The following is a 15334-nucleotide window of genomic DNA, read 5'->3' as shown; positions in this document are numbered from 1 at the left end:
ACCATAATATTCTCTAATTCAGCTACGAAAAATGGTACCTAAAGTGGGAAGGACAAACTTCAATTACTATAGCTAAATTACTGCTTTGTTTTTCATATTGTGAATAGTATTTTGTACTCCTATCTTTTTATAGTAGTTTAATATCTGAGAGGTAGGAATTGTTAGTGCAAAGCATTCAGATAGCATAATAATTGAACTGTCTATGATTCCAGTCCATGCATTGATATCTGCCTTGTATTAATAGACCTTTTGCTGTTTCTCTCCCAGATGTGGGCTGCAGGAGAAACTAAGAAGGTCTTGGGTGTCAGTTCTGAAATCTCAGTTGCTGACTTGAAAAATTCAGAAGAAGAAATGAAGAATGAAAAACCTATTGTAGGACAAAGCTCAGTTTCAGATGATCATGGCAAAGAGGAGAATATTTTTCATTCTCAGCCTGGTCATTGCCATAAGAAGCTTGTAAGTATTCAAAACAGAAGGTAAATTAATAAGATTTGCATGTGATATGACAATTTGATGAGCAGAACATTTTATTTGCATCTTTTTTCTCTGTCTCTTTTTTAATTTTCAAAAATTTTCTTTCCTTCTTGCATGAATTGGATTAACTTGGTTTTTTAAAGCAATCCAAAATAAGGGAGACAACAGTATATGGACTTGGAAGGACAACTCAGGGTCTACCTGAGCAGCATATCTGTGACACGTTGTAGCCCTTTACACTTACAGCTGTGGTAAGAGCTGTCAGCATCTCTGTTGTGCTGCATAAACAAATGTATAAAATTCTGCACATTTTAGGTTCTCCTTAATGACCTAATAGTGTTGTGTGATTGTTTGTGGGTTGTTTTTGTTTGTTGGGTTGGTTGTTTTTTTATACAGACAACTAATTCTCTGGCCTAAATATTTAGGGTTAGATTTATTTCAGTATGAAGACTTCAGATGTTAGGGATGTGATTCCCTTGTCTAACTGTAAGCACCTACTTCCATTTTAGAGGTTCTAGGACAGCCTGGATATCTTGGATATCTTTGGTGTCTGTGGCACATCTTCCAGCACTGTGTAGTTACCTGAAACACATTATGGCATCTCAAAATGTTGCTAAATTCCTAAATTTAGGTTGAATTGTACTGCATGTTTTGTTTGCAGGTTTTTACATGAGATTTAGGTTCTAAACTCACAGAAATGAACGGAGATTTAATTTTTTTGGTCATAAGTTGATACTTGGTGATATTGGAGATTTTCTAGAGTGTCTTGCGTGGTCTCCACCTACTCTACAGAAGGGAACAGGTGTGATTTGTCATGTCTGCTTAGTCTGAGACTGTGGATGTCTCAGATACCAAATGTCTCAGTAGACTATCTCAAATGGCTTCAGAAATTTATGTTTAAGTGAATCAAACTTATCAAAAATATGCATAAATCATAATGGGATTTTAGATGCATTTTGCATATGGACAAATTAAATATGGGTGTCTGAATATTAGCCTGAATCTCACACGTCTATTTCACATCTTGATTGCAGAAGTGACTTCTGGCTCCTCTGCTCATCACTTATTTCTCAATCCATTAAGAAACTTCTATTAAGACCTGTAATTCTTACTTTGCTTAATCTTGGGGGTTTTCACAGTAATTTAAGTGGGTGAAATACTGTATATCTCGTGGACAGTCCTTGCTATCGTGTTAGCAATGATCCAGCATCCATGTAGGTTATAGATTTGTTACTTTTTCAGTGCTTAGTCCATGTGTGTATCTTCACTTGGCATGACCAGCGTGTGTGTGACTGAGTCTGTGGTATTGTGTTGAGCTTTGAGCTCTCCAGTAGGGTTTTCATTGAGATATCACACAAAGCCACTGGAGATTGCCAAGATGAATAAGGGGTTGTTGCATGTGATGTGTGAAGAGGAGTGGAGAGGTTGGGTTAGTCCAGAAACAGAAAAAGGAAAGAGAAAAAAAAATTATTATTGCTGTTTACTAATATCTAATGGGAGTATATAAAGAGGAAGGAGCCAAGATCTTCTTACAGGTGCTCAATAGAACATCAAGGGGAACAAGCTGCAACAAGAGAAATTCTGATTAGTTATTAAGAGGAAGAAAAAAATCTATGACAGAGGCTAAACATTATAACATGTCATCCAGAGAAATTTTTGGATCTTCATTTTTGCAGATACTCAGAACATAGCTGGAAAAGACCCTATAAGTTGAAGTTTGCCCTACTTTGAGCAATGGAGTGGGAGGACTTCCAGAGGATTTTCCCAACTTTAGTCTTTCTCTGGCTCTACACAGACATCCACATTTAGATGTCTATATTTAGATAATGTAAACTCGAGCTGAATCATCCAAAATAATTCTCAGGCAAATACCCATATTACTGAATTATTTTCAACCATATCTAAGAAAAACCCAACTTTTAATGCTCTTATACTGGTTCAGCAACAGCCATTCTCCAATACAGCCTTGTGACTTAGACCAAACAGGGTCCACTGGAAAAACAAACGGTGCAAAAATAGATGTTTGTGTCCAAATAATACCTTGACTGAAATCCTATTTCCATGTCACACCTTTGATAATGCAGTCTGGAATTTCAGACCAGTTTTCATTCACCCTCTCAGATGTGTTTCTTCAGTCCATTACTTTGATGAACATTTACTGTGACTGAGCAGAGTCCCTAGATGTGGAAAGCTGGAAATCATAACCAAAATATACACTGTTCATTTTGATGTTATCCCTCACCCCTCTGTCTCCCAATGTATTTTCTGTAACCCCCAAATGATAGTTGGTTTTGTCTTGTGACAAGTTCTCTCTTGCTTGTGGGAGAACATCAGAACTGTTCCCACCCATCTCGTAGGAAATGTAAACTTTCCAGTAGCAGAGCTAAAGGAGTAATGGCCCAGCTTTCTTCCTTTGAAAAGTGGCCTTGTAGGAAAAGTTTTTATCAGACATGTTGGAGCTAAAATGGATTAGGTTTTCATTCAGTCAGCATGGTCAGAATTTCTTCCAAATTCCATGATCCTAGCTGTATTACAGCTGAAGGAGTCAAAATCATCCACTTGGCAGCAACTGCCATCTGTCATCTCTTTTAGTGTATTTGCTTCTTAGAGAGTGCCATTAGTTTTCCCCTTGCCAGGTTAAGAATATTAAGCCATTTTGTTCCCTGATTTGATTCTACTGTACTTAAAGGGAATATTCTATCACAGCCCATGGCAGTGTATTATTATGCTTACTGAAACAAAGATCTTTCTATAGCAAGTGCCATATCTTCTAGAATTATAAAAATCACCTTTTTTTTTGGCTGATTATGCCTATTTAATTATTTTCTTTTAAGTCTGTGACTGTGTTGCAGGTGGTGACTGAACCACAAGATAAATTTGGTTTAGTTCTTACACCTTACTTCTCCAAGGCTGCAAGTTTTGCACAGGTTGGGTGCCAAATACAATCTGTATTTTTACATTTCAGATATAACATTTTCAGACCATCTCCAAGGTCTCTTCCCCTCTCTGTGGGGAAAAGAGTTATTGATGTCTCTGTATGGGGACTTTTGGAAACAGATGATAGCATCAGAACCTGCAGTGTGAGATGCTCTGCTGTAGAGTTCTACCGTTAGTCAAATACAACACTGTCTCTGCTGAACTTGAGGACTCTTCAATGAACTCTCTACTTTAATCACAAAATAAACTGAAGATGCTAAATCAAAAGAAGAAAAAAACATGTTGAGTAGAAACTTAAGAAGTTCTACAGAAATTTGAACAGACTGTTTTTCAAGTGCATGTCCCTATTTTAAATCCCAGATTGTCAGAGGACTCCTTATCACCAGTCGTTAGCTTCATCTAAAGATAGATGAGTAGCAGTAACCAGTTCAGTGTTGATGGATGTTCTTAAACTTTCTAAAAACACTAACTCTGAAGGATTCTGAACAGACATGAATTTCAACAAGGAGACAGAATTTTAGCCAGGGTGGCACACAAACTTTTCTAGGTTTCTCTCCTCTGCAGACACCAAACATTATAGAAAGGAATGAAAGTACCAGTAGCACTGGTAACTGGGGCATGATTAGAATAGTCTGAGTCTTTAAGATTCTAAAAATTACAGATAGAAAAATGAACATTTTAGCACTGTATTATAGAATATTTGTGTCTATTCTATGGCTGTTCTGTCAGCTATGTTTTGTTTAGCTTTTCCAGTCATTAAAATACCAGAAAGACAAGAAGCAGCAATTATTATTAAACCCCTGAGGCCAAGGGAATCAGTTTCATTTGCTGAATAAGACTTTTATAGAATATGTTCATAGAAATTATATTATTGTGAAAGTTTGAAGAACAGGTATGACATGTCTTTACTTCTACACCCTCCCCACAAAAGATAAATGAAACAAATCAAATTGTGCTGAAAGGGAATGCTGAGGTACTGTGCACTATGGTGTGGTGAGTCAGTAACTCCCTGTCAACTGACAGGTCTAATTATGTCCTCCCTGATACTGGAATCTCTGTTCTTTCTGGTTTCTTTTGGTACTTTAGAGTCTCACCTATTCTTTGCAACATATTTTACAGTTGCCTGCTTAGTCTTTAAGAAGTGTGTGTGTGTATGTATTAAAGTGTCATGAACTGAATCTTTGATAACAATTCAATGTGCCCCATAAAATATAGGTGTTGACCTGTCTGTTCTTTAGTGCACATCAGGAACACCAAGTTTAGCATTCTATAACTGTTAATGAAAAAAAAAGTAGTCCCATTCCTAGTTTTATGCAGTTCAGTATTAGCATAGATCTTGATTGGCTTAACAGGGCTGGGAAAACTGATAGTTTTGATATACTAAACTGTTCCTAATAAATATCGATTATTTATCAATAATCAATCATTCATAATAAAATACCCAATAATTTATTCAAACTGATCATCAGGGTTCTTTTTGTATGTACTTGTTATCAGTCACTGGGAAGATGGAAAGATTTTTTCCTTTACTCCTCTGCTAATGATTCTATACTCCTTATATAATGACATTATTATTGTTAAATATTTTCAGAAGGAAACAACTTCTTGAAAAATATTACTAGTTTTGATAAAATGTCATTTGCCTTAGGAGGCAAACACATGATGTTGTTGTATGGGTTTACATTCTTTCAGCAAGGTAAGGCTTCTTTACAGTCTGTATTGTAAAAGGCTCATTAATCTTACACTGGATGTGATTTTTATATTACCATTTATTCATATTCCCTTGTTATATTATCTTCTGTTATCTTCCCAACCCAAGAAGCAGATACTGCTGTCCTATGAATTGTCAGTGGACTCCATTAATGATCCTTTTCGAAGACAGAGGTTAATGAGTGCAGCTACTATTATTACAGATAATTTGCGTAAGTCATCTTTTAGTGTTTTCCCTATAGTGATTGTGGAACTTGACCTAAGAGATCAAAATGTCACAGTCAGCATGATTTTAAAAGTCACTAGGGGAAATTATGCTTCAATCAAATGTAAATTTCAGTAAAATAAATATTCTTGTGTCTCACATAACTGTAACTTGCAATTACCAGGGTAAATCATGTCTGACTGACTTGATTGCCCTATACAATGAAATGAATGGGGTTTGTGAATGAGGGGAGAGCAATGTTTTCATTTATCCTGACTTTAGGCAGGCTTTCAACATTGTCTCCCACAGCAAACGGTTGGATTTTTGGGCTTTGAGTGTCTGGTGAAGAGGTTGTATTCTACCTGGAGGCAGGTAACAAGTGGAGTGCCATAGGGGTGTATCCTAGGACATATATTGTCCTAAGCAACCTGGAGGAGGCAATGAAGGGCTTGCTCATGAATTTTGCAGATGACACCAAACTGGGCAAGAACCACCTGATACACTGGAGGTTGGGGCTGCCACCTAGAAGGACTTAGCCAGGCTGGACGAGTGGGCCAACCAGAACCTTAGGAAAATTCATCCAGAACAAATGTAAACTTCTGCATATCTGCAAGAACTTCTTCCAACAACACAGGCTGTGAGCTGGCTGGCTGGGAGGCAGCTCTGCAGGAAGGGCTCAGCAGGTCCTTGTGGGCAGTGAGCTGAGGACAAGTCAGCAACGTGCCCTTGCAGCAGCAACATCTAACAGCATCTTGGATTGTACTAAAAGGAGCATAGCCAGGAGAACAGTGATTGTTACCCTTTATTGAGCATTTTCTAGCCTACATACTATGCCCACTTTCCCCCTCCAGCCCCTGCACTACAAGAAATACATGGAGTTCAGTAGAGGCACACCAACTCAGGGGCTGGAGCACTTGCCCAGTGCTGGGCTAGTTCAGCCTGAAGAGAAGGTGCTGAGAATGTAATATCAGTCTTCCAGTGTATAGGAAGACATTAGAACAAATACAGAGATGGGCTCTTCACAGTGGTACACAGTGGGAGGGTGAGACAGGAGACATAAATTGAAGGAAGAGAGCTTCAAACTGTGTGTCAGGAGAAGCGTTCACCATGAGGACAGTCAGGCAGAGGAACAGCTTAAGCAGCCCTTGACCTCATGGCTGACCTGGCTTTGAGAAGGGGGTTGCACTAGAGGTCTCCTGAGGTCCCTTCCAACCTGACTTATCTTATAACCCTATCCTCAACTGAGGACATCCTTCTTGCTTTTATCCTGGGCTTTTTTTCTACCCATGCTGCATCTGTGACTGCACAGATGCAACTCACAGAAAACAAGTTATCCGTTTCCTAGAGACAGTTAGGTTGTTTCTCCTTAATGCAGATCCTCTTTCATCCTTCAACAGTACAGTAAAGATATGAAGAGGTGGCTAATGCCACCTGCTCCTGTAATTATGAGATTTGTTGATGGTGACCTTTAAATAGCCTGTGATTAGTTTGCATAGAATGAGTGAAACAATTTTTTTTTTTAATTATGCCATTCTGCTCACATAAAATCAATTTCTTTTCTATGACTGTCTTTTTCTTCATACTATGATATTCCACATAAGATTATTCATATGCCACTTTCCCTCTTTGTCATGTAGACCTGCAAGAGTCAAAATTGAAGTGCCCATCATTATGCAAACGTTTTGCTCAAAAGTATCTAATTTGGAACTGTCCATTCTGGAGAGTAATCAAAGAGAAGGTGAAATTGGTAATTTTGGATCCATTTGTTGATCTCTTAATCACAGTTTGCATTATTGTGAATACCATATTCATGGCTCTGGAGCATCCTGACCTGGATCCTACTTACCAAAGCATGATTTATATAAGTGACAAGGTAAGTTAAGTCTGTTGTAGAGTGAAAATGGAGTTACAACCCCATATTTATGCTGGGAGAGTCTCAGAAGGAGAGACACGTTTTCAGTGACTTTTTTCTGAATTTCTTTTTTACTCCTTCCAGGTCTTCACCTTGATTTTTACAGCAGAAATGATCTTGAAAATCATTGCTCTAGATCCTTATAATTATTTTCAGCAAAAATGGAATATTTTTGATAGCATAGTTGTTATGGTTGGCCTAATAAGCTTTGAAGCAAATCTGTCAGCTTTCAGGCTGGTAATTATTTCTTTATTCTTTTTTTAAAAGCATGTGTTGTACAGATTTGTAAAAGATTACAGTGAAATACCCACAAATTATTTATTTTATGAATCTGTTAAATCAGTACTCTTTGTTAGTAAATAGCAAGCTGAATGTTTAATTAGAATGAATATTAAAGAATACATTCAAGATGTTTATTACGCTGTGTATATTGGATACTGCAGATCCTCTGGCACAGGGCACCCCTTGGAGATTTGACACAGCAGAATTCACTGGTTCTCTGTTAGGCCTGTACAGTGGCACTGCTCAACTCCAGATCTTCAATTAGGAAGAGATATTATCTGAGTGTTTTCATGAACTTAAAGATAGGAAAGGTTCCTTTGCAGCTATTCCTTTTGAGTTGAGATTTGTAAGTCTCCTCAAGGCCTTCCTCTGTCTTAGGGAAAAAGAGGCTCTGAGATGTCTATGTATAATGTTACTTTTTTGCTGATGTCCTTACTGTGTATTTAAAGTGCTAAATTTACTAATTACTTCTAATGTTCTTCATAGCTTTTCTGAGTCATCCTACCTAGAAATTCCGTTGAATTCTGTTTTGTCTTGCGTATCATAACTAAGAGATTTTCACACCCCTGAGTGCTAATCATTTGACTAAAAATGCCCTTTTTACTCATGAGGGTACGTCAAATAGATTCCATATGGCTTTTCAGAGCCTATTTAAAATCCATTAGGTGAGAGGTAGAAAAAATTCTTTTTTCAATTTTTATCTGCTCACATTTGATTTAGTGCAAAATGCAGTCATTGCATAAGCCTTGTCCAAGTACCTGTAAGCCCCATGATTATTATTACTACTATTTTTATTTCTCTTAGTACTAGTAGATCTGCACATGCTTGTATCTAACTTGGCACAAGCAATCTGAAAGCTTCCTTTGACACTTCTCTATTCTCAGTCACATCCAGGGTTAAGGACAGTGCTTTTAGATTGGAGCACTTAGAAAGCTTGCTTTGGGGGAAAAATTCTGATGATGTTACTGCAGTAAAGACAGCATGAGAAATGCAGGGTCTGTTTTTAATGTGTGCTGTGCTATTTGTACAATGTTCACCACTCACATTGTTCTCTTACGTTTTGCTTGCAGCTCAGGATCTTCAAATTGGCAAAGTCCTGGCCAGCCTTAAATACTCTTATGAAAATAATTCTAAACTCAGTTGGTGCTCTGGGTAACCTGACTCTGGTTTTGATTATCACTGTATTTATTTTTGCTGTAGTAGGGAAGCAGGTTTTGGGCAATTTTTATGCAGATAATTATCTTAGAATAAACACTGATGGGGATTTACGCTGGCATATGAAGGACTTTTGTCATTCGTTCCTGATTATATTCCGAATATTATGTGGAGAATGGATCGAAACCATGTGGGAATGTATGGAAGTGGCTGGAAAAGGGCTGTGTCTTCCCATTTTCTTGCTAGTCCTGGTGATAGGAAACCTGGTGGTGAGTTTCAAGATGTTTTTCAGTCCCTACTGAATGCATTCAGTTACATAGGCATCTTTTTTACAGAGGCAACCTTCATCATTTGAAGATTATTCACACTATTCTCTTTTCTGGATGTTACTAAATAAGTGTTTTTCTTCTGTCTTTTTTCCTTTTTCCCCATCTTTCTCCGTCTTACAAAAAAGGTAGCTGCTAAGAAAAATACACAAAATTATTCCTTCTAGCCAGAGTATAGAAGTGCAGTGCTTTTGATAATTCTTTTGAAAATTAGTTTTGATAACTACAGTCTGATTACTGATGACTAAGTTTTGTGTTGCTAGGATCAAATAACCAAACTGTTAATCACTTTTTAATCCTTATCAATTTATTCTTATATTATGAAAAATTTCTAATATCCCATATTTTCTAGTTTGTGTGATGTATACTGGATCTAAAGTATGTATACTGGAAGATGAGATCTTTTTCATCTGCTTGGTTTGTTGGTCTATACCAGATCCTATTTGATTGGTGTTATTAATTTTTTTCTTTGCCTGCTGTTTTTTAACACATCTACCTCTTCATATTTTATAAACATCAGAGTATGTGAAAATATATTTCATATACCCAAACTTCCTTCCCTTTTCTCCTGCCATCCCATTCAGGAAGAGTCATCATATTAATATTCCAGTTTAATAGCAAATAATTTCATTGCAGTGTTTGATGAAAACAAGATTAAGTTTTCATCTAAGGAAGGTTTTCTGAAATATCTTTTCTATTAGCATTAGTGTTGTCTCAAACTTACTTGAACTATTTTTAAGGTGCTCAACCTGTTCATTGCCTTGCTGCTGAGCTCGTTCAGTACTGACTCCTCGACGGGACAAGAGGAGCCTGAACAGATGACTAAGTGTCAGATCGCCATCGCACGGATTCACAGGGGTCTGCAGGCTGTGAAAGGCACAATTTGGGATCGTTGTGGCAAAATAATGAAACCGAGCCTCAAAGCAACAGCCAAAAAGCAGAATTCAGTGAAAATAGCTGCCAAAGGCATAGAGGAAAATAATTATGCCATGACAGATGTCAGAAAGGATAGAGACAATTGCTTTGACATTGAGTATTATGACACTGAAGAGAATTCCTCAGTTACAAGGAAATATGAGCAAGTTTTAACCAGTTGTAGTATTTCTGTTCCTATTGTAGTAGCAGAGACTTCCTCTCAGGAAGGTGATGATAAGCAAAGTGTACGCACAGAAATAGAGTATGCAAAACAGGTAAGGAATATTAATACTTGAAAAATTATTCTAACTTGCATCTGTAAATATAATCTCAAAGATTCAACAGTAAATGTTATCCCTTCTGTCCTTTCTGCCATTTAACTTTCTTTGTTCTAGTAGCAAAAGCTACCAAATAGTCTTAGTTATTCAAGAAGAGATGTTGAATATCCACTTTTTCATCATTCCCCTCACTGATAGCTGTAACTCTACTTTTATGTGTTCTGTTTCCATTTATTGCTGTCAGTTGCCAAATGCAGTTTGATCAAGACATGCATTTTTTTTTGTCTCCTTTGCCCTACAGATGGCATCTGGAATTTTTGGAAGACAGGCCTCTTGTGTTGCTTATATGTTGCTTCTCAGCTGCATGGAATCCAAAGAGAATGCAACTAAAAGTTTCATCTTTGGACTCCCCTGTATATTTCTTGATTTTGTTATGTTGGGCAGGTTAAGGTTAAGGTGGATGCCCCATCCCTGGAAGTGTTCAAGGAGGACAGGTTGGACAGGGCTTTGAGCAACCTGGTGTAGTAAAAAGTGTCCCTGCTCACTTCAGGGGGGTTGGAATTAGATGATCTTTAAGGTCCCTCCAACCCAAACCATTCTATAATTTTATGATTCTGTGATTCTACAAATCCCTGCAATCTTTTGTCAGAAGGTGAACAAAAAAACCCTCCAAAAACCCAAAGAAACCACAACTTAAGCCTTCTCAGACCTCTGCTAAAGGAAGTACAAATAGGAGCTGGCTTATACAGCAGAATAATGGACTGTTTTGTAGGTTCTTCACATAAAGCAAGCGAGAAAGCCTCTTTCAGAAAGTAGCCCATGATTTTCATCTAAGTCTTTTTATTCATCTCTGCTTATTTTTCCAGGCACCACATTCAAGTAGGAATGAGCTTTTCTAAGATGTTGCCACAGTGTTTTTTTTTTTTTTTCTTTGTAGGTAAAGATGATGATGTAAATGTGTGACAATATGGGGTTTGGCTCATCTAAAAAACACATCCAAATGTATGAGTAGTAAGCTCAAGTGGGACACCAGGCTTTGATGACTGTACTCTGTCTAGATTAGCATGTTAAAGTTTATATTTTATGAGTGTCAGTTGTGTTATGTTTGTGATATCACCATATTTTACATCTATCATAACAGGTATTTGGGCTCAAGGTACAGGTGTTATGGCATTGCAGACGTGTCAAATGCAGGTGCAATTTCTGGATGAATTATCTTATAGTCAATGTGTAGCTGGACTGTTAGGGTCCATTTTCTATGGTTTTGGTCATGAAAGGAGGTGTCGTCGGTGGAATGTCTTTAGCCAGGCTCTCAGAAATTGCTGATCATCCTAGAGTCATCTGTGGCTATTTGAAATATGTTGTCCATCAGCATTTGATGACAGAAATTCTTCCTCTGCTTCAGGAGAATCTGGTGTTGCTTGGAATTTGTAGTGTCAAAAGTACTGAGAGCTGATTTGGATCACTAAGCTCTTCTGTCTATAACTAGAAACATGAGATTGTGAGGGTCTAGCTGTGAAAGTTCTGCTGAATTTACTGAATTGGAATCAGGAATCCATCAGTGGGCTAAATGGAGGAGTTGATGAGTGATACATTTCCACATCATAACCAGAGGACCACAGTATTTGAAAGTGAAAAAGAAACCATTCTTTCACTTGCCTTTTAGGGTTATAATTTAATTATCTGTAAAAAGACAAACTTGTTAAATTTTGTGGATGCTTTAGATTCTGCCAAAGAATTTTGACTTCTAAGAATTACTGCCAGGAAGAAAAATTTTGGAAATCAATTGTTTGGCATTATTTATGTGCAGGGAGACAGATTAAGAAAGAGAGGGCACTGCCGGACTTCAAGTGGCTTCAGTCAGGTTTCTGGGACTTCTGGAAGTATAAGTGGTTTTTCAGAAACATACCAAAAGGAAGAGCAAAAAGAGGTAATCTTAACTTTTATAATCTTGTGAAATATCCTAGAGATTAAAATTGTCACAGTGGTTCTCTCATTAAGCAATGACAGGACAAGCTGGGGTTTTCCAAAGGGTTGTAATTATAATCCCTCTGAATCTGTCTACAAGTGACAGTTTAAAGCATGGAGGTTTGTGTCTCATCAACAACCATGGCTAACACTGAAACTATTATTTTGTATAAAATGAGTAAATAGAAATTAATCATGAAATGCACTTTCTTCAAACGTATCTGCTACAAACTATTCATTTTTATAGATAATTCTGTTTGCTGCCATGCTTTGATGCAAAAAATTGTTCTCTAGAAATAGTTCCCAAAACTACCATACTTTTTCTGGTCTATACCCCTAGCTTATTCAAATACAGTACAATTCCACATCAAAAAAGATGAGGAATCATGGCTTGCCTCCAATGACCCAGAAAATTAAATGGAAGTTCAGCAGCTCTCTGAATTATTACCTCCAAAAATCAAATGACTGTAACATTTTTAAGTTTTAAATAAAGTCACCAGAAGCTTTGTCTGTTACACATTATTTATAAATGTTAAAAAATGAATATTAAAAATATTAAAATGCCAATGAACTTGAAACAATTGCAGTTTTGTCTATGTCAGAGGTTTCCTAGGGCCTCACATTAATGCAGAGCAGCATGGCTGTCAACAGAGGCAATTCCCCCTACTGCCTTCTCTTTCTTTTCCCTCGCCTCTTGCCTTCCCTTTCCATGTCATACAGGGCACTTACACTTCATGGCTGCTAGATTACTTCATTCCTTTTTCTTTATACTTTTTTTTCCTTATTGTCTATAGTTTTATAGGTGTGTAGGTTACCTACCCATAACTACAATTCTTTGGGATGTGTAGACCATATGTACATTTCTCTCCTGCTGAGGTTTCCTATCTCCAAGCCTTTTGAGACATAATTTGTATCTGTGAAAATGAAAAGAGAATTGGATTGGCATGAAGAAATCAGAGTTTTCTCTGAAGTTGTAGCATAATATAGTATCTTCTACACATTTTCCTTCCTGTAAGTCCAATGTAGACAAATAGAAGAAGCTTGTTAAATTAAAACCATAGAAACAAAGAGTAGGCATTAATCTTTTCTGTCCTATAATTGGTAATTTTAATTTGGTATTTCAGCAACATTAAGACAACTTATATGCTGCAGAATTTTTTTTGAGGGGGTGATATGTTTAATTTGTTTTACGTCTGGTGACTTTATTAATGAAAAGCAAATAAATTCTCTTCTTTACCCTTCTCCTGTGCAGAAAAGTGATGCTGGTAGCTATTCTGAAGCCAGCACTGTGGATCCAGTTAGTTTTCTGGAGTTGTTTCCCCAGCCTAAAAAGTTACTTCTACCAAAGGACTGTTGTGCAGAAAGTAAGAATCTTTTATATATCATGGTCACACCAAATGTTTGGAACATTTCCAAATTGACAGAAATTGTTTCCTGAGACACTTTATACACATATAAACTCAAAAAAAAATATACTTGAGGCCAGCACAGAACTGGAGCAGGGTTGGGATGCCTGAACACAGGCATTTGGTATGGTATGAGATGCCTTAGACTCTACAGAACAACTGTATGAAGCTGGCATAACTGTCACTGAAGCTGCAGTATATTCAAAGAGGCCTAAATGGTTCTAAAGACCTGTGTTTAGGCAGCAAACTGTCATCTTTGGGGTGTGTTTCAGTCTTATATTGAGGCATCAGACGGTCGGTATCTGTATTTGAGCAAGGGCACTTAAAGCACTTCTGAAGGGACAGCTGGAGGTCTGTCAGAATATGTATGTTGGGACCTGGTGTCTTAAATGGCACTTCAGATGAATTTGTTCAGCCTCCCAGTACAGTGGATGAATCTCTGGTCATTATAGCTAATGGAATCCAGAGGGCTGTGCAGCTCCTCCCAGTGTGGACACTTACCTTTAATCCACTTAATTAGAATCCACTGATTCTCACTGTCCAATCTTGCTGCCTTTGAAGGTTAATGAAGTGTTTGTGGTGTAAAACAGAGAATCTTCTTGTAACATCTATGCAGTGCAACCAAGTGAAATAATCAATAAAATAATAATATACTAAATCACTAGTACCATAATATCTCTTTTAAATGCAGAAAATAAAATAAGCAAGTTTTTTAGACAGAAGTGATGTGTTCTTTTTCTTTTTCCATGTATGAGTTGCTCTATTAAAAAACATTATTTTGGCCTACAATTTTTGTCTTTTCTTTAGCTTTAGATCATTTTACCCACAGGATCACCCCTTAGGGAAAACACCCCATTCTTTGTATGGTCTGTATAAGCTCATTTAAAGATGTCCTACACTTTTTAGATTCCATGTCTCAATGTTTCCCATGGAACCAATATGTTGTTTCTCTTTTCAGGTTGTCTTGTGTGTTCCCCATGTTGTGCAGTGGATATCACTAAGTTTCCAGGCAGAATGTGGTGGAGATTTAGAAAAACCTGTTACAGAATTGTTAAACACAGCTGGTTTGAAAATTTTATCATTTTTATAATAATATTGAGCAGCGCAGCACTGGTAAATTTAATTTAATTTCTCAAATTTCAAATTGATGGTGGATAGTAAAGGAAAAGAATCATATTGTTATATTTAATTTATTTCTTCTACTCTCATATTCCTTTCCCCAGGGAGAGACAAAAGTACATTAAATGTATTCCTTAGAAGTTATAAGGCTCTCCCTGACTTGGAGAAGATGTTTAAATACATGGAATCATAACCTTCTTCATAGTTCTTCGTGCAGCATAGTTCTTCACAAACTTGTGTGCATAATTAGGAGGCTAAACCAGCATCTGAAATTACTATGGAACGTTAAAAAATAAAAGTACTTCTAAATTCTTAAAAATCATATTTTAAATTGTCCAAACAAAAGGTGATCAGAATCTAAAAATGAAGGTGGCTGTAAACTGATGGGTGACTTAATGTCTCATTTCAACTCAGATTATATCCATTTTTACTGAAGAATAAGGGAACTTTTATTTGATTTGAAAACATAGTCACTAAGTCTACTGAAAGTAATTTGTTAAAATAATGAAAATGAAAGTGATTTGTTAAATAAAACATTATATTGTGTAGAAGGAACATAACCAGGTAGTGTGAAAGTGATCTATATGGTAGCTATGAGAATTTTTTTTAAAAAAATCTGTTCTGTGTGCATTAAATTTATCTGCTGA

General features: G+C 36.9%; 1 protein-coding gene across 1 annotated transcript in view; it reads left to right on the top strand.

Annotated features, from left to right (window-relative positions):
- Window positions 1–15334, top strand: part of LOC103775039 (sodium channel protein type 5 subunit alpha-like) — a 40652-nt gene that overhangs the window by 11476 nt on the left and 13842 nt on the right. The window contains exons 10-18 of the mRNA XM_008942483.1: window positions 268–456; window positions 5231–5333; window positions 6964–7199; window positions 7323–7475; window positions 8591–8944; window positions 9742–10191; window positions 12005–12124; window positions 13415–13526; window positions 14527–14681. Of these exons, the coding sequence (XP_008940731.1) occupies window positions 268–456; window positions 5231–5333; window positions 6964–7199; window positions 7323–7475; window positions 8591–8944; window positions 9742–10191; window positions 12005–12124; window positions 13415–13526; window positions 14527–14681 (1872 nt within the window). The remainder of the gene's footprint in view (window positions 1–267; window positions 457–5230; window positions 5334–6963; window positions 7200–7322; window positions 7476–8590; window positions 8945–9741; window positions 10192–12004; window positions 12125–13414; window positions 13527–14526; window positions 14682–15334) is intronic.

Source organism: Merops nubicus, unplaced genomic scaffold (assembly GCF_000691845.1).
Source record: "Merops nubicus isolate BGI_N331 unplaced genomic scaffold, ASM69184v1 scaffold716, whole genome shotgun sequence".
Lineage (NCBI taxonomy): Eukaryota > Metazoa > Chordata > Aves > Coraciiformes > Meropidae > Merops > Merops nubicus.
The sequence above is the reverse complement of the archived record's forward strand: the minus strand, read 5'-3'. Positions and strand labels throughout refer to the sequence as shown.